This window comes from Saccopteryx leptura, chromosome 3 (genome assembly GCF_036850995.1).
Source record: "Saccopteryx leptura isolate mSacLep1 chromosome 3, mSacLep1_pri_phased_curated, whole genome shotgun sequence".
In the NCBI taxonomy this organism is placed as follows: domain Eukaryota; kingdom Metazoa; phylum Chordata; class Mammalia; order Chiroptera; family Emballonuridae; genus Saccopteryx; species Saccopteryx leptura.
Window position 1 is genome coordinate 269,018,287 of NC_089505.1, and position 23,774 is coordinate 269,042,060.

General features: G+C 40.6%; 1 protein-coding gene across 4 annotated transcripts in view; it reads right to left on the reverse strand.

The window, feature by feature from the left end:
- Positions 1-297: 297 nt before the first annotated feature.
- Positions 298-23,774, reverse strand: part of STON1 (stonin 1) — a 64,459-nt gene continuing 40,982 nt past the window's right edge. Inside the window, exons 3-6 of one of the 4 annotated variants that reach the window (XR_010750426.1) lie at positions 11,724-13,700; positions 5,915-6,117; positions 1,993-3,223; positions 298-1,907 (exon numbers count right to left, since the gene is read on the reverse strand). Coding sequence is in view for 3 of the 4 variants with exons in the window: in XM_066378305.1 (XP_066234402.1) it covers positions 3,149-3,223; positions 5,915-6,117; positions 11,724-13,653 (2,208 nt within the window). In the remaining variant the exon portion in view is untranslated. Of the gene's footprint in view, positions 3,224-5,914; positions 6,118-11,723; positions 13,701-19,530; positions 19,675-22,129; positions 22,236-23,774 lie in introns of those variants that run through there. The other 3 variants (XM_066378305.1, XM_066378306.1, XM_066378304.1) reach the window with 3 other exon arrangements.

Genomic DNA, 23,774 nt, shown 5'->3' on the forward strand with positions numbered 1-23,774 from the left:
GAAAGCAATGATTATATCCTCTTTTAAAAGTCATCCTTTAACATCACAAATTATAGTTCGATGATGTTATTTTTCCGGGATTTGCCAAGATGCCATGTTCACTGACTCCTTAATAGTAAAGCAGTATACATTCACCAGACAGAGAATCAATTGTTTAAGGTTATTGAAATTGATTTCACACCTTTAAAAAAAATAGCCCCAGACCTTGCAAAAGAAGATATAAGTCCACTGCACAGCAAGAATCATTTGAAATACATCTTTAATTTTGAAAAACCAATATGCAATATATCAAATACTTTGTTACATGATTATTAAGGCTCTGTTTTATATTTGTGTTGCTATGTCACAAAGTAATATTATAAGTAAGATACAATACTTAATCATCAAGGAAGGCCTTCTAACTGAATTTGTAAGAAAAGGGCTGTATCATAAGCACAGCTTCAGAATGAAGAGAACTAAACCCTAGACTGTCTAATATATAAATCAGATAAAATAAAATATTTAAAAATCCAGCCTTTATGTGCTGTAAAGTATCTTTGATCATACCTTTTAAAATGAATAAACTATTTCTATTCCCACAGAAAACGAAAATGTCCTAAAATTCTGATCTGTACAATTGATTAAGTACCCATTAAGCCATGAATTCATTTACAGAGTTAATATGATCCTTTGACTGGTAAGGCAACCAGACCTGAACAATTACAGCAGGACAACTAGTCAGAAATTGGTCAAGTACTTGGAAGCCCGACATGTGTCAATCAAACAACTGACCCCTAATGGGTCAAACTCAGGAAGGGTTGATCTCAAGTACCTGTGTGAAAATGCTACAAAGGACTAGTTTCTCCTTCACCCTCTTCCCTGGGTTTTTGTTATTGTTGTTGTTACCTTTTAAGATCATCATTTACTTTCCAGCAAAGGAGATTCTACTTCTTAATTTGTAAGTCTAAGTGGACTCTACCTGATTTTTCACTTGCAGCACCATGGGTCACATTTGACCTTCTGCCATTTCTGAGGTCAGAAGAATTGCAATAGGAAGCCTCTCCTCCTTCCACAGAATGTTAATTTAACAGTAAGTAATGAATATTTAAGATCCTAATAGATGTGCAAATTAACAATTATGCCATAGCACCCCGCTGTTAATGCTATCAACCTTCGCATGGCAGCAGAAACTCGATTTGGGCTTTATAGTCAGCGGTTTGTTACTGAGGCTGGATGGTTGGCAAACAAGTGACCCCACAGTGAGGTAGCCACAGATATTGGGCAACCTGTGAAGCATGAGGGGCAATTAATAATTGAACCCTTTGCTGAAATTATTTTGAGGTGTAAATATTCATTAAGTTCAGCTGAATCGGACTCTGAGTTCTCTGTGGGCAGGATGTCATGAAACGGATTTGGAAGGCATGGCAGCCATTAACCCAGCTGACTTCCCGGGATGTGGAGCAGTGTCTCCTCCTGCCACCTCCACACTTGCGCTGAGCAGACCAAAGTAAGTCAATCCGGAATGCGCCGCACCAGACAACAGGGAAAGATGGTGGAAGTTTTGTTTTTAGTGTCGCACACGCAGATCTGCCCTCCGTTCATCAACAGTGTGTCTCAAGCATATGATATTATGAGCGATGCATCAGTGGAGTGAAAAAAAAAGAGAGCAATAACAGTTCATTTTAACAGTCAACTTTTGCATTCCTTGCTGTTACAGCAAAATAATGAAAAGCAATAAAATCTGCTGATTGATGCAAACCATCGCCCATGTTGGTTTTAATCTGGTTTTGGAACAGATGACAATGAATGTAACACAATATTAAATAAAATATAAGACATAAACTCTGGCCGACAAAGAAATGTAGTTTGGAAGAATATTACTGTATCCGTTTTGACTCAAAACAAATCTAGTAAATAGAGAAAAATACCTCCCAATCATATTTTAGATTCAACATAAATTGAAAATGTATTAATACCAAAGGGAGGAGTTTGTTTTTTCAGACTAAAACATACCTAGAATATAGGGTGTCATAAATTTTAAAATCTGACCTTTCTCTGTAAATATTGAAAGGAAATTATAAACAGAATTATGACTGCTAATGCCACTGGCTTTTCATTAGAAACCAAACATTTAGCTGACTGAAGAACAGAAATGTCAACTCTTAAAAATCTAGGGAAAATAATCTAGTGTCTTTCATTCTGCTCATCTTTTAAAGAAAAAGACTCTAAATTTAGTAGAACTAGCATAAAATAATCACCATATGAGTTTGACTTCTATTCAAGAGAGATTTGTGTTAATCACAAACAATACTTTATCAAAATACATTCTTAGAGTTTGAACTTTTGGGAAAGAATATTCAGGAACTTTAAAAGTTCAACTTTAATGTACATAAATATTTCAATTAGTGTCCAATACTGTGATTTCATTTTAAAAGAAATCTCTCCAAGCAAAAAGCAATAGGTTTTAGTGACTTGTATCAACAGAAATAGCTTCTTTATGACACACACCAGAATACAAATATATTTTGAAAACTATAATGCTGTGGGGGAAAGACAGGTACCAAATACAGCCGCTGATTACTCACAATGGGGTAAGAGGACAGAAAGATAAATAATTCAAAGTCACAGCTACTTCCACATCTCCATTTAGCCTGCGGTTTCAGCATCATTCCATGCCTAGTCCTGCTGCAGAGGTGAGCAAGAAGGAAAAGTTAGTATTCTGGTTTGTGTTTCCATTGTGTCTCACCCTCCAGTACAGGTGCTAACACAGCAAGAAGAAATGGGGACTGGAGGATAATAAATGTGACACCTGGGTAACCAGAGCACAAAACAATCAGCCACTGAGTAATCAAAAATCAAAAACCCGTTAACCAAGTGGGCTGTTGGGTCACATATTGAATAACAGCGCCTTTCAGTTTCAACAGGAAGCAGAAACATTCACGCAAAGTACAAGACACATTTCAGATCAAACCCCTGGGGCACAAACATATCAAAAGCATAGAACATAAACTGTTCGGTTTCAGGTCTAAATTTCTCTAAACACAGCCACTGGACCTGTCCTCAGCCCTCTATTCAGAGGTCATTTCCACTATACAGTAGCAGAACTGTGTGTGGTTTCTGTAAGTTACATATTTGAAAAGCGGGTGGTCATCATTAACTCTTGCTACTACTACTGAGTTACGCAGTCACCAGCTCTGTCTGGGTCTTCTCCATCGATTTTAATCCACTTCTTTTCTATTTCAACCTGTTATGCAAAAGCAAGACATAGGCATTAACAAGTGCAGCACAGCACTAGCACCTGTTCAGTCCCATTCACACATGAGTAAGGGCTGTAGCCACAGACACAGACACGGACGCAGCCCTGCCACACTCTCACGCTAGTTCGATAATGAGGCACTCTCCTCTCCTTTTGGTCAAAAGAGCCCCGCCCCAACTCCCTTCCTCTGAGATCAAATTTTGAAAAAAAAATAAAACTCTCCTCTCTTCTAAGTCAGTTTTTATAAAATGTATGTAGAATACATATATTGGTAAGATGGAGATCCAGCTAGGCATGTGATCAATTATACCCTCATATCAGAAATCCAGGCTTTGGCCCACCTGAGGTTTATAAGATCCCCCAAAGCATCTCTCTAATGAACTAAAACAAGTTAGTTTACAAACTGATAGCTCAGCTTGGGCCAAACCATCTGCTGGCCCCTTATCTTTCCATCTCACCTCAAATGTTACCTCCCAATGGAGGCCCCACCCCAGACTGTTCTCGGTAAGGAAGCCCCCATCACTCTCTGTCCTACCACCCCATTTTATTCTCTTCTTGGACTCTGTCACTATTTGAAATTATTTTATGTACTTACTAATTATTTTTTGTTCCCCCACTAGAAGGTAAGCTGCCTGAGGACAGGGACCTATCTCTTACTCACTCCTGTGTCCCAGGCATCTAGGGAAGCACCTGGCACTTTGAAATTGCTCAAGAAACACTTACTAAATGGAAGATAACACTTTGGAACTGTCTGCCACTGAGTGCCGATCAATTAGTAAATGCTATTAAAGCTAGAAATTTTTGTTACGTAATTTTGAGCTGTCTGCTAAAACCCTGTGACACTGGCACATCCCTGAACTGGAAACTAAGTATAAATGAAGTCTCTGTGTGTGCTGGGCCCACATTTCAGTCCCACATAACGCGTCTATACCTAGTGTTACAGGTCAGGTTCCCCAAGACGTGAACTCTGGACAGAGATTGGTGGGCAGAAATATTACGGGGAGCACTATGGGGTTGACACCTGTTGGAAAGGGGAGCGGAGCGGAGGGGAGAAAGCAGAACAGGAAGAGGGGGAAGTTGGGCTGCAATTCAGTCACAATAAAGGCTTCCGCTGACCCCGGGGACAGCTGAAGCTAGGACGGCCCTGCAGTTACCCAAGCTGAGGCAAAAGGGTCTTCACATCCCTGAATCCACCAGTCACTGGACAAAAGCTGCCCCAGGAAGCAGGCAGGACCTGAGCTTTTCTCAGCCAAGGCAATTCCCAGCTGCTGGGGGAGTAAGTGCTTAGGTCCCCAAGGGGCCACACAGGACAGCAGCCTCCCATCATTAATTTCTCACTAGAAAAAACATCACTGCACCCAAGCATGTATACTTCTAAATAAAGGGTGCAAAATAAAGAAAAATCCTGACATATTACTATATTATGGAGCCACCAGTTGGTGTTTATGAAGTCTTATATAATCACACTATTTTTGATAGAAATAGATGAGTGGAAAATCAGAATGGCGTTAATCATAGCTGAGATTCAAACAACATAGATTTTAAAATATTAGAAAGTATAAAATGCAATTTGTGTCCAAGACAAAACAAATATAAGTTCTAAATGGAATCACCTGCTTATTATTTGCTGTTTAAGTTTTTTGACTTGAGAAATATTTTCTAATGAAATGATGTATTTGTAAATAAAACCAATAATATATTGCCATTTATAAAATACTATAGAAAATATAAAGAGGTTATCTCTGTACCTACTAACTTTGAAGATGAGAAGGAAAGCCAGTTTATTAACAGGTACAAATGTATGTTACCCTTTAATTCATCTGGCCTAAGAATACACTGATGGTGAACATTCCAAACTGTTGCAATAGAGCAACTCAGCATTTCCCCTGGGGTGCTTCACAGAATGCTACTTCAGTATTGATACATGTTTTACACACAAATGCCCAAACCGACCAGATTCCATCATCAATAAGTTGGAAGAAAACTGGGTTAAGGTTAACAAGCTTTATTGCAGGACTTCTCAGAGCCTTCATTTAACATTAATTTAGTGTACAGCATCCCCAAATTTATTTATTTTTTTGGACACATGTTCCACAGAACACATACTCGAAAATGCTATTCTAACATAATTTTTATCATAAATATACTTCTGAAATGTGCATTCATTTTTAATGCCCTGTTTTTCATTGAGAGCTGATTAAGTATGTGACACTGTGTGCTCAGGTTTCTAACATTCTCTAGAACTGAGGGTACAAACTAGGTTCACTGCTGACCATTAAGTTTCCACGGCCGAGCTCTTTTCTAGGTCAGAGACACACACACACTCAAATATACATGCTCACGTATGAGGGCAAAGCAAATATACTGCTCACAAAAATTAGGGGATATTTCAAAATGAATATGAAGTGATTAAAAAAGGAAGCATTTGATTAATTTTTTTTATTAAACAAGAACATCAGAAAAGCAAAGGACAAGTCAAAGAAAGTTGTTCGATTATGCAAATGAAATGCAAAACCAACTTTTATTTCATTGGTGAAAATGCACTCTACAAGAGGCTGAAAGAACTGGAGTATCTGCATGTTCCCTGGTCCCCTAATTTTTGTGAGCAGTGTATTCACAGCCAAATCAGGTCACACAGCTCTAAAAGCCCCAACGTGAGCCAAAGGAGTGGGGACGTACCTGGATGTGGTAGCAGGCTCGCTGATGGACATGTTTCTGTGGCTGGACGTCACTCTCCACCCCCAGAGACCTGATCTCCGTCCCTGAGGCACAGGTGTCAAGCATCCCAAACTGAACAGTAGCAAACGGATACCAGTCAGAGGGAATTTCTTGGTCTGATCCAAGTTCTAGTTTATATGACAAACAATGGGGGTGATCAGGACCTTGAAGAAAAAAACCAAATTATCCGTCAAAGTATTTCAGTGGTCGCTATACATGCCTCTAGAACTTAAGGAGCACTCCGCCCTCTCTTTAATAAGCAATTCCATTAGCACTATGGCAGTGTGGTTTCCATTGGAACAAAATACCAGCAAAATTCACAATTCTGCACTAACTAGGAGAAATCTGCAATTTTTAAGTACTAGCTTTAAAATATATACAACTTTATTACTATATATATATATACATACATATGTTAACTCTTAAAAATGTTTTCAATTAGAAGTGTGCTAAGTTTCTTTAACGAAAACATAATATTTAAATTATGTATCATTATTTGGCTACAAGGTATATAAAATCTGTAAAAAAAACTCTCTTAAATAGACTAAATAAGCTCTTATAATAATTCTTAACTTTTTCTTTTTCTTACCACTCTTTCACTGATAATTAATGCAAAGGTAAACTTCAGCTTAAATTAGGTCACATTATTAAGAATTCTGATTTTTTTTAAAGTTACATTTAATGAAATTTTATTGCCTGACTGGGCAGTGGTGCAGTGGATAAAGCGTCGGACTGGGACGCGGAGGACCCAGGTTCGAAACCCCGAGGTCGCCAGCTTGAGCACAGGCTCATCTGGTTTGAGCAAGGCTCACCAACTTGAGCCCAAGGCTGCTGGCTTGAGCAATGGGTCACTCAGTCTGCTGTGACCCCCAGTCAAGGCACATATGAGAAAGCAATCAATGAACAACTAAGGTGCCGCAACGAAGAATCGATGCTTCTCATCCCTCTCCCTTCTTGTCTGTCCCTCTCTCTGACTCTCTCTGTCACAAAATAAATAAATAAATAATTTTAAAAAAGAAATTTTATTATATTTCAGAAAATATTCTAGGCCAATAATTTCTCTCTCAGTAGAACAGATTATATTTGAGTACATTACTTTCCACTCACCCTTCTTAAAGCTTTGATGGAAACAGATGTACAGAGCAGAGATGGACATATTGGCTCTCAATGTTTCCATCTAATATTTGTTTTCACTTAATTCAATGTGTCATTTATTGAGTATCTACTCTATGCCAGGCCAGGCTCTGTGCCAGACTTGGGGATATCAGATAAATGCAAAAACTTTAAATATGGTCATGTGTAACGTGTGTATGTGTGTGTGTTATAATGGAATAAAAAATATTTTCATTGTAATCACAGTAGTAACTATTTAAATGTGCCATGATTCTGCTGCATGACTGTCCATAGCATGTACATACCCAATGCAGCTATCTTCACTTCCATAATGTATGAGGTGACAGTAATTTCAAAGCCAGATTAAATTACTGTAGCACTGACATAGCTTCAGAAAGAACATTTCCATCAGAATATAGCTTCAGGCACAAAAACAAGAGTTTAAAAGATTTCACTTAATTCTTAAAAGATAAATTGCCTTTCATTCCTTACAATCTGTTTTTTGCAGAGAAACTAATAGAATTCTAAGGCTGTAAAAGGCCTTAAGAAGTCATCAATCAATTAACCAACAGAGGCTCATTAACTATCGCCACCACTTACAGGGAGGGTAGGACAACAGTGGCCTCTGATGTGTGCTAAAATACCCAGATCACTGCAGGCAAGTGATAACTTTATTCACACACACCCACCCAGGGGGGGATTCCTCAGTCCATTACCGTTTCTAGTCTTCTGCCTGCAGTGAGGACACAGTAAGTTCATTTAAATTTAATTTAGGCACTCATACTTCCTTTAGGACACACAGTGGTTAAGAACACAAACACTGTACCCATATTGCCCAGGGTCCAGTCCCAGCTCTGCTGCTTAAAAGCTGTGTAATCCTAGGTGAGTTACTTGATCTCTGAGCCTCAGTTTCCCTGAAAATGGGTGTGATGGTGATAACAATAACATAAACCTTACAGGACTGCTGTGAGGATCAGACAAAGCAGTCAGGAGACCCAGAGTACTAGCACGTGAAATGCCACAGTGGTATCAGTGGAAGTGGAAGGCGTATATAATTACTTTGCAAGGTATTATTTGATTATAAATCCAGTATTATTATTTCATTAATATATTTTGTTAATGAAGTGATTGTGATTTCTACATTTTTAGAGCTGAAAACTATATTGGGGATGATACAATTTAATATTCATATTTTAAAGGAAAATAGTCTTCTGGAAACTCTTACAATCAAAGTTACCCAAGTTGAAAACCTAGTACTCCAAAAAATGTTAGACACAAAAAATTTCTATTTGCTTTTAAAGGAGAGTGTTATTTCTTTAAGTTTTCTGGCAAATTTTTCATGGCTTTTAAAAATTCTAAGTACTCTACAATGTCTAATAACATATTCCCCCTTTAGACTTTAATTTCCATGAGGAGAGTGATCATGTCTGTCCCTAGAACAATGTTTAGCACGATTGAGGCTCAATGGTTTTTTGGCAAATTTACAAATAAATGAAAAAAGGAAAACCATGTTATTTAATCTCAGTACTGTCCAGCAGGGGGCCCTCTCGGACTTTGATAATTGTTACTCTCTCACCAAAACTTTCTCAGGAGAGGGAATGCAAATTACATCTACTTAGGTCTCGTAGCTATCCGATCCTTCTAGAACCAAAATAATTCACATCTGAAATGGACCTGTTGAGCGCTGGAGGGTATGAATGGAAGGAGAATAATACAAGTGGAGAAGAAAGCAATCAATATGCTGATGACAGAGAGCAAAGAGAAAAAGTAAAGGCAAAATATATAAAAATTGGTAAAACTGGGAAGGTAGAGATAGATATTTGTTCATTGCCCCCCCCCCCCCTTCCACTTCTCTTTCTAATTCCATGCCACCATCTGTAATTCCTTTGGCTAACCACATTCTCATTAGTTCTTCTCCTCTTCTTCCTTTCACTTCCCACCCGTCTCTTTCCCAACCCCCAATTCCTCACTCTCCACCCTCACCAAAGCCTGTCCTCAGGAAAGGCCCTTGTGTTCCTTTGCTGTCAGTCACACCTTAGTCTGAATGGACTATTTTAGCTACCTGCCCAAGGGCCGCCTTTGTTGTAAAATGAAAGACCTGCCCACTGTTAAACAAATACAAAGCAGTGACATCCTAATAGAAGACACATTTAAAGGGGCAGCAGCCCTTCCCAAGTCCCTTGAAATCACATGTAAGTGAAAAAGAAGTCCATCCTGAACTCAAAACGACACAGGAGGAAAGGCATAAACTTTTTTTTCTAATTAGCACCAAGTAGACTAATTCTTATGTTCTCTTTCATTTTCCATCTTTAAATATTTTTTCTAACAGTAGTGGCCTTTCAGAAACTAGCTTGGAAAAGGTAATGTTTTAAAGAATTTTTAAAACTCTGCTGTTCTCTAAACACCCAAATGATTTAAGAATCATGTAAAAAATAGAGATGTATTCTAAGACCCTGTTATTCTCTGTGTGGTCCATGGGCCAGCAGCATTGGTATCCCTGAGAACAGTTATCACAATCTACATTTTAACAAGCCTATTCATGTGCACATAAAAGTTTGAGAAGCACTGCCTTAGGACAGAGATTTCCTCTCCACCCCAATCTTACTACACTGCTCACAAGAATTAGGGGATATTTTATTACTTCATATTCATTTTGAAATACCCCCTAATTTTTGTGAGCAGTATATTTCTGTGCCACTCCTCCAGCGGCAAGCTGCCCTACAATGAAGCCACAAGACAGGACCACAGGACCTGGCCCACCTCACAACCATGCCCTGCCTCCCCAGACTCCACCTGACACAATCCACCGGCCTTTTCTCTGGGCCTCCTCTTTGCACACAGACCTGATCTGAACAAAGCAGCTTTGATCCCAAAGGATGTGTTCAGTAATCACTGGAATGCTTGTAAAATGTTGTTCTCTGTGGGCCTGGTGCTCTGAAAGTCTTCAGAAAAAATTCCCAAAGGCTAAGATCAAGTCCCGCTGCCTCTCTGGGAATACCCACTCTTGCGATTGTTCTTAGAAAGCTCAACTGCTAGTAAATACAGGTCTGAGGGTAATAGAGCTCTAGGAGACACAGGGGAAGACAGCACAGGGAGGGATGATCCTTGCCTGGGGAACCAGGAGAGGTCCCAGGTCACATGATTCTCAACCCTGGCTGCCTGGGAGAGCCTTTTTACCATCGCCCATATCTGAGCATCCCATCACCACAGCGTCATTGCTGATATGGGGCCTAAATATGGTTTTTAAAGCTCTTAATATTCTATGGGTTCTGACAGGTAGCCAGGGCTGGGAAACACACCGATTTTAAAAGGAAGATTGATGGCAAGATCCTGGGCTATCTCAGCTCGTGGCACCGCCATTGCCCACCTATTCCCCAAGCCAGAGACCCTGGCCTCCTCTTCCTGTCCTCCAGGCCCACAGGTAAGCCGTCACTGTCTTGAAGGCACCTCTCTGAATCTCCTCACCAGTTATTCACCTCCCCAGTGAAAAAGGGAGACTCGTTTCTCTTCTTTTCTTTTTTTTAGTGAGAGAGACAGAGACAGAGAGAGGGATAGACAAGGACAGACAGGAAGGGAGAGAGATGAGAAGCATCAATTCTTCATTGCGGCACCTTAGTTATTCACTGATTGTTTGTGCCTTGATGGTGGGTCAGGGGAAGACTACAACAGAGTGAGTGACCCCTTGCTCAAGCAAGCGACCTTGGGCTCAAGCCAGCAACCTTGGGCTCAAGCCAGCAACCATAGGGTCATGTCTATGATCCCACGCTCAAGCCAGCGACCCCACATTCAAGCTGGTGAGCCAGTGCTCAAGCCAGATAAGCCCATGTCAAGCCAGTAACCTCGGGGTATTGAACCTAGGTTCTCTGTGTCCCAGGCCAACACTCTATCCACTGTGCCACTGCCTGGCCAAAGGGAGACTTATTTCAAACAGCAAAGAACAAAACCTAAGGAAGAGATACTAAGAATAGGAAAATGTTCAGGTATACTCATGAATGACAGATCTTCAAAGGTTAATTAGGGAATCTAATGTCAAGAAGTCAACTACAGCCTGACCAGGCAGTGGCGCAGTGGATAAAGCGTTGGACTAGGATGCAGAAGACCCAGGTTCGAGACCCCAAGGTCGCCAGCTTGAGCATGGGCTCATCTGGTTTGAGCAAAGCTCACCAGCTTGGAACCAAGGTCGCTGGCTTGAGCAAGGGGTTACTCAGTCTGCTGTAGCCCCCCAGTCAAGGCACATATGAGAAAGCAATCAATGAACAACTAAGGTGTCGCAACGAAAAACTAATGATTGATGCTTCTCATCTCTCTCTGTTCCTGTCTGTCTGTCCCTATCTATCTCACTCTCTGTAAAAAAAAAAAAAAAAAAAAAAAGAAGTCAACTACAAATATTCCCTTGGTGTCACCATCCTAGCCTAGGATGATATTTATGATATTAAATAAAAATTTTAAGTTGAAATTATCTGGTAGAAACAAGCATAAGAGGATGAAATAAACTAGGTATTTAACTAAGTGTTGCACCTTCCACCCTGCGATGTGCAAGCCTGTCCTCAGCTGACTACAGTAACCATCCGTCTCAGCCTGGTTTCAATCCTAGGAGGACAGTGAAAACACTGAAGCTATTTCACAAGAAAATCCACTCAGGGTGTTAGATATTTACTTGAGTGTTTATCAGGAAGCCGGTCTATCTTCCATACCACGGCCCGGTAGGCACTCTCATATTTTGCTGACCCCACAGTGACCTGTATGACAGGTTCCGATTCAGGTTCCTGTAAACTCCCCAGACAGGCTGGGCGGTTCATTTTGGCTTTCAGGGACTTCTGCCTCTGGAGGTTCATGGTCCAGAGGGCCTTGATCCACTGAGATGGGACAGGAAAGTGTATTATTATGTTGTCACAGGACCTCAAGGAACTGGCATGGGATGATCTCTGAAGCAATGGGGCCATGTTGACAAAGGCCTGAAGCTCCACATATGCCCCCTGGACAACCACTACCGACTTCAGGGAAAAGGGAAGGTCTTCCCCATTATACAAAGTCTTGAAACGCATCAGCTCAAACCGGCAGGCATCGAGAGGTACAAACTTAATGATTCTTGATTGCTCAAATTCTTGGGCTCTCACACACTTATGAAAATGATACTCAAGAATATCAATCCCCTTCTTTTCTGGGTCTGTTTCAAAATAGTGTTCATTTCGCTTCTGCAGCTCAATATCATTCAATGTTAGAAAGCATTCCGTGTTCCCATTCACAAAGCACAGGCAATAGATTTGAGTTACCACAGCACTTTCAACCAATTTTCCTTCTTCTTTAGTGATTTTACCCCAAAAGTTGTCCACCATCTCAAGGGAAATTTCTTGTTCCTCATAATTCTTCTTTGGTTTGGAAACAGATGGCAGCCTCGTTAGCTCCTCCTCCACTGTCGTCAGGAAGTCGAGGAAGTCATGGTACTCTGTGGACCCCAACTTCAGCATCTGTTCTATGTCTGGCTCATGAACTACTTCTGTCTTAGAATGGTATTTTCTTCTTTCTGTGTAAGACACATGTTCAATCTTCACAGTATGGATTTTCCCTGCCACACTAAAGTTCTCAAGTTTGGGTTCAGAAAGCCTGCATTGTGGATCAAGCTGTAACTCTTTAAATGGTTTCTCTAACCCCTTCTCATAATACATTTGCAAAATTCCTCCAGGTAAAACTTTTAAAAAAACTGGCCCCCATTGACGGGACGACATCATGTTCTTCTTCTCGGGAATTCTCAGCATGAAAGACCACCCAGTTTTGGGCTGACTCCGGAAGAGCACGTGGGGAACAAAGGAAGAAGCCATGTCTTCAGCATGCAGACACTGCATGGACAAACTTCCAAGTGAGTCCTGGTTCTCAGCTGATTGGAGATGTTCAAGCTTCTTACAGATGTAATTGAGTGAACACTGATTTAAGCTCTTCTGATCAATTGGGATTTCTTTGTCTCTTGATGGGAACCCCTTTCTGCTTCCTGGAGAGTCAAAGGTGAACTGGGATGCACTGCCTTCTTCTTTCCAAAATGGACTTGAGAAGGAACAGTCCTCCCGAAAATATTGAAACTGGAGGGCATCACTTTGTGACTCTAGGCCTTCAGCCTGTGGAGGACTAACTTCATCTGGAAGACCCATTTTGGGAGCTGGATGTGCACATGATTGATCGTTGGGTAAGAACACATCGGCTAAACAGGTGGGTTTAGCTGGCAATAAGGAAGAATCTGCTCCAGATGTTGTGAATGGACTGTTTGAAGATAATTCTGGAATAGGATAAAGCACATGAGTCCCTGCTTTGGGGATGCCAGGAATTCCGGGGAAGTCTTTGGTAGGTGTAGAAAGAGGAGAGTTACTTGGAGGTCCTGGACTGAAGTAAAAGTCTATGATGGGAGAAGGAAGAGGGGTACTACTAGTGGAGGAAGAGCCACTGGGAAATTCCTTAGAACCAGAAAGATTCAGCTTCAGTCCATTTGGCCTACAGATGCCTTGATTCTCTAGAGGGAAATTCTTTGACTTTTGAGAAGACTGGAATGCAGGGTCTTCATCAAATGTGACCCAGTTGCCTGGGTTCGTAGAACACATCTTTGAAATCAGACTGTGATCTTGTCAATGAGTCAGATATGTTGTCTCTGTTAAAGAAGAAAAAGAAAATATGACTATAAAATAAGGGGAAAAATTCAAGTTACTAAAGGTCTAAGTTCTGAGAAAATTTGGATTTAAAAGCATCCAGATTTACAAGTTAACTAATTTCAAAGAAATGCTTAAAACTGTAACACTTTTAATGGCTGAATGGATTTAAAAATACAAGATCAAACAATCTGCTATGACAAAATTTTAGATTTAAGGACATATGTAGGCTAAAAGTGAAAGGATAGAAAAAGATAGTCTATACAAATAGAAATCAAAAGAGAACAGGAGTAGCCATACTAATATCAGATAAAATAACTTTAAGTCAAAAACTATTATAAGAGACAAAGAAGGATGTTATATAACTTACAAGAAAGACATAATGATTCCAAGTATATATAAACTCCACACCAGAGTACCCAAATATATAAAGCACGTATTAGAAAACTAAATGGAGAAATAGATAGGAACACAATAAAAGTAGAAGATTTCAATACCCCACTTTCAATAATGGATATGACATCCAGACAGAAGATCAATAAGGAAACAGAGGACTTGAACAACACTATAGATCAAATGGACATACCAGACATATAAAGAACATTCCACATTACAGCAGTAAAACACACATTCTCAAGCACACACACAGAACATTCTCTAGAATAGATCACAAGTTAAGCCACAAAACAAGTCTTAACAAATTTAAGATTAAAATCATACCAGATATCTTTTCCATCAGGTATCTTTTCCACCAAACAGAAAAAACTCATTAGAAGGAAAACTGGAAATTCACAAATACATAGAAATTAAACAATACACAATGGGTCAAAGAAGAAATCAAAAACAAAATTAGAAAATATCTTGAGACAAAAATTAAAGCACAGCATACCAAAAGGTATGGGATGCTGTAAAAGTAGCACTAAGAGGGGACTGTATAGTGGTAAATTGCCTACATTTTTTAAAAAATGGTCTCAAATAAACAACCTAATTTTACAACTCAAAGAACTAAAAGAAAAACAATAACAACAAAAATTTAAGCCCTAAATTAGCAAGAAAAGAATAAAAATTAGAGTAGAAATAAATAATACAGGCAATTGAAAATAGAAAAATTATCCCAAAAAAGTTAATTTTTTTGGAAAAAAATCAACAAAATTGACAAACTTTTCTCTGGACTGAGGGGAAAAATACTCAAATAAAATAAGAAATAAAAGAGGAGGTCCTGACCAGGCGGCGCAGTGGATAGAGCGTCGGACTTGGATGCGGAGGACCCAGGTTCGAGACCCTGAGGACGCCAGCTTGAGCATGGGCTCATCTGGCTTGAGCAAAGCTCACCAGCTTGGACCCAAGGTCGCTGGCTCGAGCAAGGGGTACTCAGTCTGCTGAAGGCCCACGGTCAAGGCACATATGAGAAAGCAATCAATGAACAACTAAGGTGTCAAAACAAAAACCTGATGATTGATGCCTCTCATCTCTCTCCATTCCTGTCTGTCTGTCCCTATCTATTCCTCTCTCTGACTCTATCTCTGTCCCTGTATAAAAAATAAAATAAAAATTAAAAATAAAAATAAAGAGGAGGCATTCTGATATCACAGAAATTCTTTAAAAAGATCATTATAAGAGACTACATGAGCCTGACCAGGCAGTGGTGCAGTGGATAGAGTGTCAGACTGGGATGCAGAAGACCCAGTTCGAAACCCCGAGGTCCCCAGCTTAAGCGCAGGCTCATCTGGTTTGAGCAAGGCTCACCAACTTGAGCCCAAGGTCGCTGGCTTGAGCAAGGGGTCACTCACTCTGCTGTAGTCCCCTGGTCAAGGCATATATGAGAAAGCAATCAATGAACAACTAAGGTGCCACAATGAAGAAATGATGCTTCTCATCTCCCTCCCTTCCTATCTGTTGGTCCCTATCTGCCCCTCTCTCTGTCTCCCTGTCTCTGTCACACACAAAAAGAAAGAGAGAGAGAGAGAGACTACACAAACAATTATATGCCAACAAACTGATTAACCCAGAAGAAATGGATAAATTCCTAGAAACAACAGCTAACAAAATCTAATCATAAAGAAATAGAAAATCTGAACAGATCCACACCTATAAATAGTAAGACTGAATTGGTAGTCAAAACCTCCCCAAAAAGAAAAGCCCAGACCCAGATGGCTCCACTGGAGAAGTCTACTAAACATTCAAAGAATCATTAACACCATCCTTCTCAAACTTTCAAAAACTGCGAAGGAGGGAACACTTCCAAACTCATTTTATGAGGCAAGCATTACTCTGATACTAAAGCCAAAAATACTACAAGAAAAGAAAACTACTAGTTTGAATACGAATACAAAAATACTCAACAAAATACTAGTAAACCAAATTCAACAGCAGATTAGAAGGAGCGTATGTGGTTATCCAGTCAGATGTATCGCTGGGATGCAAGGAGAGTCCAACATATGAAAAATCAATCAATGTGATACACCACATTAACAGAACAAAGAATAAATATCACATGATCATCTTAATAGATGCAGAAAAAGCATTTAATGAAATTCAACACCTTATCATGATAAGAAATCACTCAACAAACTAGAAATAGAAGGCGGTTACCTCAACACAATAAAGGTCACATATGTAAAGCCCACAATTAATATGATATTCATTGTTGAAAACTGAAAGCTTTTCCTCTAAGACCAAGAACAAGGCAAGGATGTCCTCTTTTACTACTTCTATTGAACACACTGATTAGACATTCCTCCAAATAAGATGTACAAATGAACAACAGGTATATGAAAAGATATTTGACATAACTAATCACCAGGAAAATGCAAATCAAAATCACAATGAGATATTACCTTACATCTGTTAGGATGGCCATTACTGAAAGAAAGAAAAGAAAAAAAACCCCACAAAGCAAACAATAAAAATAAAAAGTGTTGGCAACGATGTGGAACAACTAGAAACCCTGTGCACTGTTGGTAAGAATGTAAAAAGAGAAACAGTAGAGAGGTTCCTCAAATTTTTTTCAAATCCTGCTGCCATGTGATCCAGCAACCCCTCTTCTGGATATTTATCCAAATGGATTGAAATAGTATCTGAAAGACGTATCTGCAATCGCATGTTCATTGCAGCATTATTCACAACAGCCAAGAGGTGGAAACAACCTAAATGTCCATCATCCAATGAATGGATAAAGAAAATGTGGTGTATACATATATATATACACATACATTGTAATATTATTCAGTCTTTTATTATTATTATTATTATTCAGTCTTAAAAAGGAAATTCTGATATATGCAACAACAGAGAAGAACCTTAAGGACATTATGTAAAATAAGTGAGTAAGCTAGTCCATAAAAAATAATTCACACACATAAAATTCCCCCTTAAAAAAAAAAAAAAAGATAATTCAGTGGTATTTAGTACATTCACAGAGTTGTGCAACCAAAACCACTATCTAATCCCAGAACATTTTTATCAATGCCCACCCCTCAAATAAACCTTGTACCTAATTAAAAGTCACTCTACAACATATGGTCTTTTGTGTCTGGCTTCTTTCACTTAGCATAATGTTTTCAAAGTTCATCCATGTTGTAGCACATATCAATCAGTACTTCATTCTTTCTGTGGCTGAAATATTTCATTGTGAGACTATCCCATATTTTGTTCATCGGTTGATAGACCTTTGGAGTGTTTCTAATTTTTGGCTATTATACTACTGCTATGAACATTTGTGTATACGTTTTTTTGGGTAATCATTTCTCTCGGGTATACAACCTAAGCTTGGAAAGAATCCAAATTTGAACATAGGTCACTTCATGCAAATCTAATACAATATAAATTATTGAAAGTATTCTAATGACATCAGAGGCAATGAGCTTATATAGAACCCAGCACTGACCTGGGGGTGGGGCGCAATTGAACACTGGACTCTGCTCTGCCACTCACTCTGGACACTCACTGATTAGGCCAGGATCATCTCTGAGTTTCTTTCCAATTTTAAAACAACTCCATGGTAGTTGACATCCAGTTGAATTTTTTTTCAAAAGCAGAAATTATGTTACCACTGGGATTTTTGATCAACTTCCAAACTGACAGAAAGTCAAACTCTATAGATGACTAGTGTGAAAACTCAAAACTTGCTCGAATCAAGGCCATGAGAAAGGCCTATTTTCCTCCCTCCAAAGCGTCTTCTCGCCTCCCCTTGTGGATAATGAAGGCTCAACCAGCGCAATCACTCAGGCTGGGGAAAGCACCAACACAAAGGGTGAGAGAGCCTGGGGCTCCGCAGGGGACAGGGCACCTCTCAGTGTTGTCATTTGCTAAATCTTACATTCCTGAGGGTCCAAAAGCATGCAGTGAAGCAGCAGCACAGGCCAAGTGGCTCTCTGGAGGGCCTTTTACTGTCACTGCCCTGGGCTGAAGTTGCCATAAAGTACTCCTTTCTCTTTGGGGGGGGGGGGGGGGGGGGAAAGCAGTGTTTCCAGGGACTCCACCAGGAGCCTGGAGGCAGGAAGTCAGCAGCCATATTCACTGACTTGTCCCATCTCACCCTCTTCAGGAGGGAACCAGCCAAAATAATTCTTCGTATAAAGATCATGTAAATATTTACTTTAGTTGGGTTATTTAAAAAGAAAGAAAAATATAAAAGCAAGGGAAGAAATAATTCAGCTTCAGACTGACTCCTATTCTGATCTGTACCAAACATGCTGCCTCTGCCGTTTCCATTGGTAGTTTCAACATTTGGGACAGTGATATTGGTTTCTTCAGTTTTTTTTTTTTGCTTATTATGGAAAAAATTATTTCCATAAACCAGATAAAGAAATCAATCCCATTACTTTTTTACTGACCTCTGAACTTTGGAAAGCACACCTTGCAAAAAAAGCTCCTACCTTGAATGCAAAAATCTATGCAAAGCACACTCTTCCCACACTCAGCAAATGCAATGCGAGTTAAATTCTGTACTGTGCCCAAAAGAACCCAAACCTTTGTTTCTGCTTAAAGAGCAGGACTTAGATGCAGCTCTGGACTAAGTGGCTAAGGCTCCAGCTCCAAGGTCAAGGGCAGGTTTGTTTCCTGCTGTGCTCCTCCTTCTCCTCTTCTCTACCCCTCTTACTGCACTTCCTTATCAGTCCTTTTTACACTCATTCTTTCCTTCTCTCCTAACCCAGCACCACCCCAAGCAGGGACAGGGGGCCACATCCTGTCCAAGAGCCGTGGTCTGTCCAAGGCCCACCGAGTCTCAAGGAAGGATGAGAAAGCTCAGAGTCTAGAGATCTAGCATGTATTTCCCTTTAGTCATCTGCAGATTCACCCCATCTACTGCAGAACATTAGAATCTAGAAGTATTCAAGCAGCAGCATCTATTTAACCTCAGTATTTTTTTTTCTGCACTGCAAATGGGATAGAACCTAAGTATGTATCTATGCCTCCAGAGGGCCCTTAGTCCTACCATTTACAGAACCCTTTCACAGGCAATATCTCATTTAAATTCCAGAGAAGGCCATGGCTGGACAGCTCAATTGGTTACGAGCATCATCCTGAAACACAAGAGGTTGCCAGTTCAATCCCTGGTCAAGGCACATACAGGAACAGATTGATGTTCTTGTTTCCCTGTCTCTGTCTCTATCTCTTTCTCTTTCTCTCTCTCTCCTCTCCTTGCTTCCTCTCTCACTACAATCAATCAATAGAGAAAAAATACTAAATTCCGGACAGGACCAGAGCATTTAAGAGCCTTCTCCATCCAAAGTCCAAGATCCAGTTAGTGCAGATCTGGAAACCTAGGATTCCTGGCACCAAGTTCCCAGCTGCCTTCCCCTGAAGCAAAGATTGCTCAGGTTCAGTTACCCGGCTTTCTCCTCAGATGGGGTTCCATCCCCCGCTGCATGCCTGAGTCCTTTCACAGTTCTGTTGTCAGTCAATCTGGGATATCCTGCAAGCTTGTAGAAGACAATTCCAGGCAAAATTCAAAGGCAGGCCAAGACACCATGACTGAATGAGGGACAGATAGAAAGGAAAATGTATTATGGTAGAAATTTCTAAATATCAATCTCTTGAGGTTTGAAGGTTTCTAGGGGAGTATTTTCTTCCCCTTAAGACTATCAGACATTCTTTTGGCCTCCTTATTTTCAAAGCAGCATCAGAATACATTGCTCTCAAGATCAAATTGAAAGACAATGGATAAGTCTGCTCCCACTGAGAATAACAACATAAGGAGACCATGGTTTTCAAGCTCTTACCTCAACACACACAACAGATGCTTTCGGAAGCCTAGCACATTCTCTTGGCCATACCCAGAGTTAAAAAAAACCCAAAATATTAATAGAAGCTTTTTTGGTTTTTTTTTTTGTTGTTTTTTTTTTTTACAGAGACAGAGAGAGAGTCAGAGATAGGGACAGAAAGACAGGAACGAAGAGAGATGAGAAGCATCAATCATTAGTTTTTCGTTGAGACACCTTAGTTGTTCATTGGTTGCTTTCTCATATGTGCCTTGACCGTGGGGCTACAGCAGACCGAGTAACCCCCTGCTCTAACCAGAGACCTTGGGTCCAAACTGGTGAGCTTTGCTCAAACCAGATGAGCCTGTGCTCAAGCTGGTGACCTCGGGGTCTCGAACCTGGGTCCTTCGCATCCAAGTCCAACGCTCTATCCACTGTACCACTGCCTGGTCAGGCTTAATAGAAGCTTTAAAATAATTATCCCCCCATGCTAAATGTTGGACCAGCAAAGGAAGGGTCCAGGCCACAGCCAACATCAGAAAGGCACTTATATACAATTCCCACACTCCACCCCTTCCTTCCACTAAGAAATCATACTAGAATTCTTAAAAAGTATCATGGAGATTATAATAAATTTATTCTAAATTGTTTTAAAAATAAAACCTTTCACAAAGAGCAATACCTTAAAGATTAATAATACTGCAACTTACTTGCCATAAACCTTACGAATAAGAAGCACTGGTATGGAAAAATTATCTCACCAAAAAGAATTTGGGGATAAAAACTTAAGTTATCATAGAAAAAATTCACATATTCCTTGAGAGTAACAGTAAAAGCTTTTTCAGGAACAGATCACAACTCATTTGTTAGGGCAATTTCCACATTGCCTACAAATGTCTGACACAAGTATGCAGCTCAGTACATTTTTGATTGAATAATTTAAGTGGTCTATTCAGTTCTCCATAAAGTAAATCTCTACACTGCCCTCCCCAATTTAAAGAATCGCTGAATTTTAGTTAGAATCAGAGGTATTCTGTCTAAGTAACTACACCAACAAACGTTTACCAAGTACTGTGTGCTCATGGTATGCTAAGTGCTATATGTGCATGATCTCATTTAATCCTTACAATACTATCAGGTAATAATATCATTTTGTTTTTGTTTGTTTGTTTTTACAGAGACAGAGAGAGGGATAGATAGGGACAGACAGACAGGAACAGAGAGAAAGAAGCATCAATCATTAGTTTTTTTGTTGCGACACCTTAGTTGTTCATTGATTGCTTTCTCATATGTGCCTTGACTGGGGGGCTACAGCAGACCGAGTACCCCTTGCCCAAGCCAGCGACCTTGGGTCCAAGCTGGTGAGCTTTGCTCAAACCAGATAAGCCCGCGCTCAAGCTGGCGACCTTGGGGTCTTGAGCCTGGGTCTTCTGCATCCCAGTCCGACGCTCTATCCACTGCGCCACCGCCTGGTCAGGCAATAATATCATTTTGTAGAATAAAGATCAGAGAAGTTAAACTACTTACCTAAAGTAACCCATCCAGTTAGGCAGTGGACTGTGACCAGGTCTGTCTGATCCCAAAGCCGATGCTCAATACCATCCATTACCCCACAGGTCCCAAGAGATCTGACGACTGCCGGTGTCCTAACTGCCACTTCCAAGTACTTCCTGCCTCTCCATCCTCCAATAAAGAGAAAGCTCCAGAGTAGAAGCCACCATTTCCTGGAGCTGGGAACTCTCTAAATGGGAAGGAATCTCCTCGCACCTGAGAAGAATCTCTTTCTGCACAAAGCCACTTCTTTTATCTGCCACTTGGACACCCCAGGCTGTGGGAAAGGCAAACTCTGAAACAGTTTTCCCCATGATTTCTAGTGAACAACAGCTCATTATCAATTTGGATCAATTCTGAGAATTGAAGGCTTCTGTCACCCAGCCTTCCTTACTTTCTGTCCTTTCTTGTCGGCACCCCCTGGCTAGCCCACACTTAGTGATGAACAACTTTTTAGACTCACTGCCCAGCAAATGCACCTCAGTACCACCTGCTCTTCAAGGGGAAACTGTGCTAGACTAATTCCCCAAATCTGGCGTATCTCCCTGCATTATCCTTTTTCCCAGGCCAACCCTCAACCCCCTCTATTCTCAAGCATCTACTTCTGCTGTTCTTTGTGGTTTTCCTTTGCTTTTCTCCAGAGACCATTCAAATAAAGTATAAATACAAAGTTCTACCTTATTTTGCAGATTGTTGAAATCAGATTAGATGCATCTGGTTGTTGAATCAGCATTCCACTTATCTGCAACTGAAGACTTTGTCCCCACTTCAGCATGTAACACCCTCAAGGATGACCCCAGGGTTGGCTTTTCTGTATCTGCCAGACTCTGGGGGAAGCCTGATGCCAAAGGGGTATCCAGCAGGGAGAGCTCAGGGAAGCATCACCACTGACACTGACGCTCCTGCTATCAGCCCCACCAGAGCTGTCCTTGTCGGGCTGACTCCTACTCAAGCCTCGGGAACACATCTGGAGCCTCAGCAACGCCCTTGCCTTTGCAGGGGGCTGAATTTAGTCCTTTATGCCTGTGGCTTGTTTGCTCCATAACAATGCTGCATAATCTAGAGAAAGAATGTAGTCAAGTCAGTATCTATGTGGCTTTCTTGGCCATCTTCCAACTAAGGAATTCTCCGACTCTCCCCAGTGGTGGACTCAACAGCCACAAACTAGAGAGGAGCTGCATTTACAAAGCCTCCCTGTTGTTTTGTACGGTAAGAGGTCTGCAAAAGTCACTCTCCTTGTTATCCCGGGATGTATACCCCGGAAACAAAGACAAAGGAAAGGCAGCCCAGTGTGCACAATGCATTCATGAAGAATCTTCTTAAAGGTTTGCTATGATAATATTTAACATATCATTTCTATACAATGTTTCCCTTTAAAGGGGAAACTAAAAGCTGGAAACAAAGGAATCATGAGACAACACACAGAACCCTAAGTGAAAACACTTGCAGAGTGTACTCTTGTCTTAGCTCATAGAAGTGTCTGCTATGTGCACTGGATGGATTATTAACACATATGTTCTGCAGTCCATAATATTTAATCACAAACATGTGTGTGTGGTACTTAGTTCAGCTATGTGACAGGAAATACCATTTGTAAAACATTAAACCACAGCAAAACCTGTCCATGCCTTTAAATATTATCCCTGCCGGTTTAGGCCGAGCTCCTCAGTCCCACTCCTCCCCTCTGGCATTTAACCTCCCCTTTCCCAGGATGAATTTGGTTCTCGGCTATTGTTTTAACCTCATTTTAATCATCTGCTCATTTCCTAAATTTAGAGAGTAGTATGAACAGATACCAACTCAAACTGGCGAGTCCTGGGAGACGGTGTTTACATGAACAAAGAAAAGATTTAAGGCTAGGTGGGCATTCTGACGTCAGAATCTTATTCTCACCATGAGTATCCATGACCGGGTTTGTGTCACTGATATGGAAACCTGCTAAACAGAGGTCCCTGAGACTCATTTTCTTCATCTGTAAAATGGTGATAATTCTGGCCTCCCATGTAAACTGCCTCATAACAGGTGCTCAGTAGGTAGTTTCCTCACCCTCTCCCTCTCCCTTCTGTTTCCTCTCTCTCATTCTAGCCTTCCTTTCTCTGGTCAGAAAGAACTCAAAGAGCCCAGATTCTGGAGTCTGCTTTTGTCTCAGGTAAACTTGTTACAAACCCTTTTCTGGAATCCCACTTCCATTCTGCCTGGCACATGATCATGCCTCCACCTTGCCCTCCTGATGTGATTGATCCATTCCTGCCTCAGTCCTATCCTTGTGTCTGAATACCTATCTGCTTCTCCTGCAGAACACACCTCCCAAAGTGGAGAGGA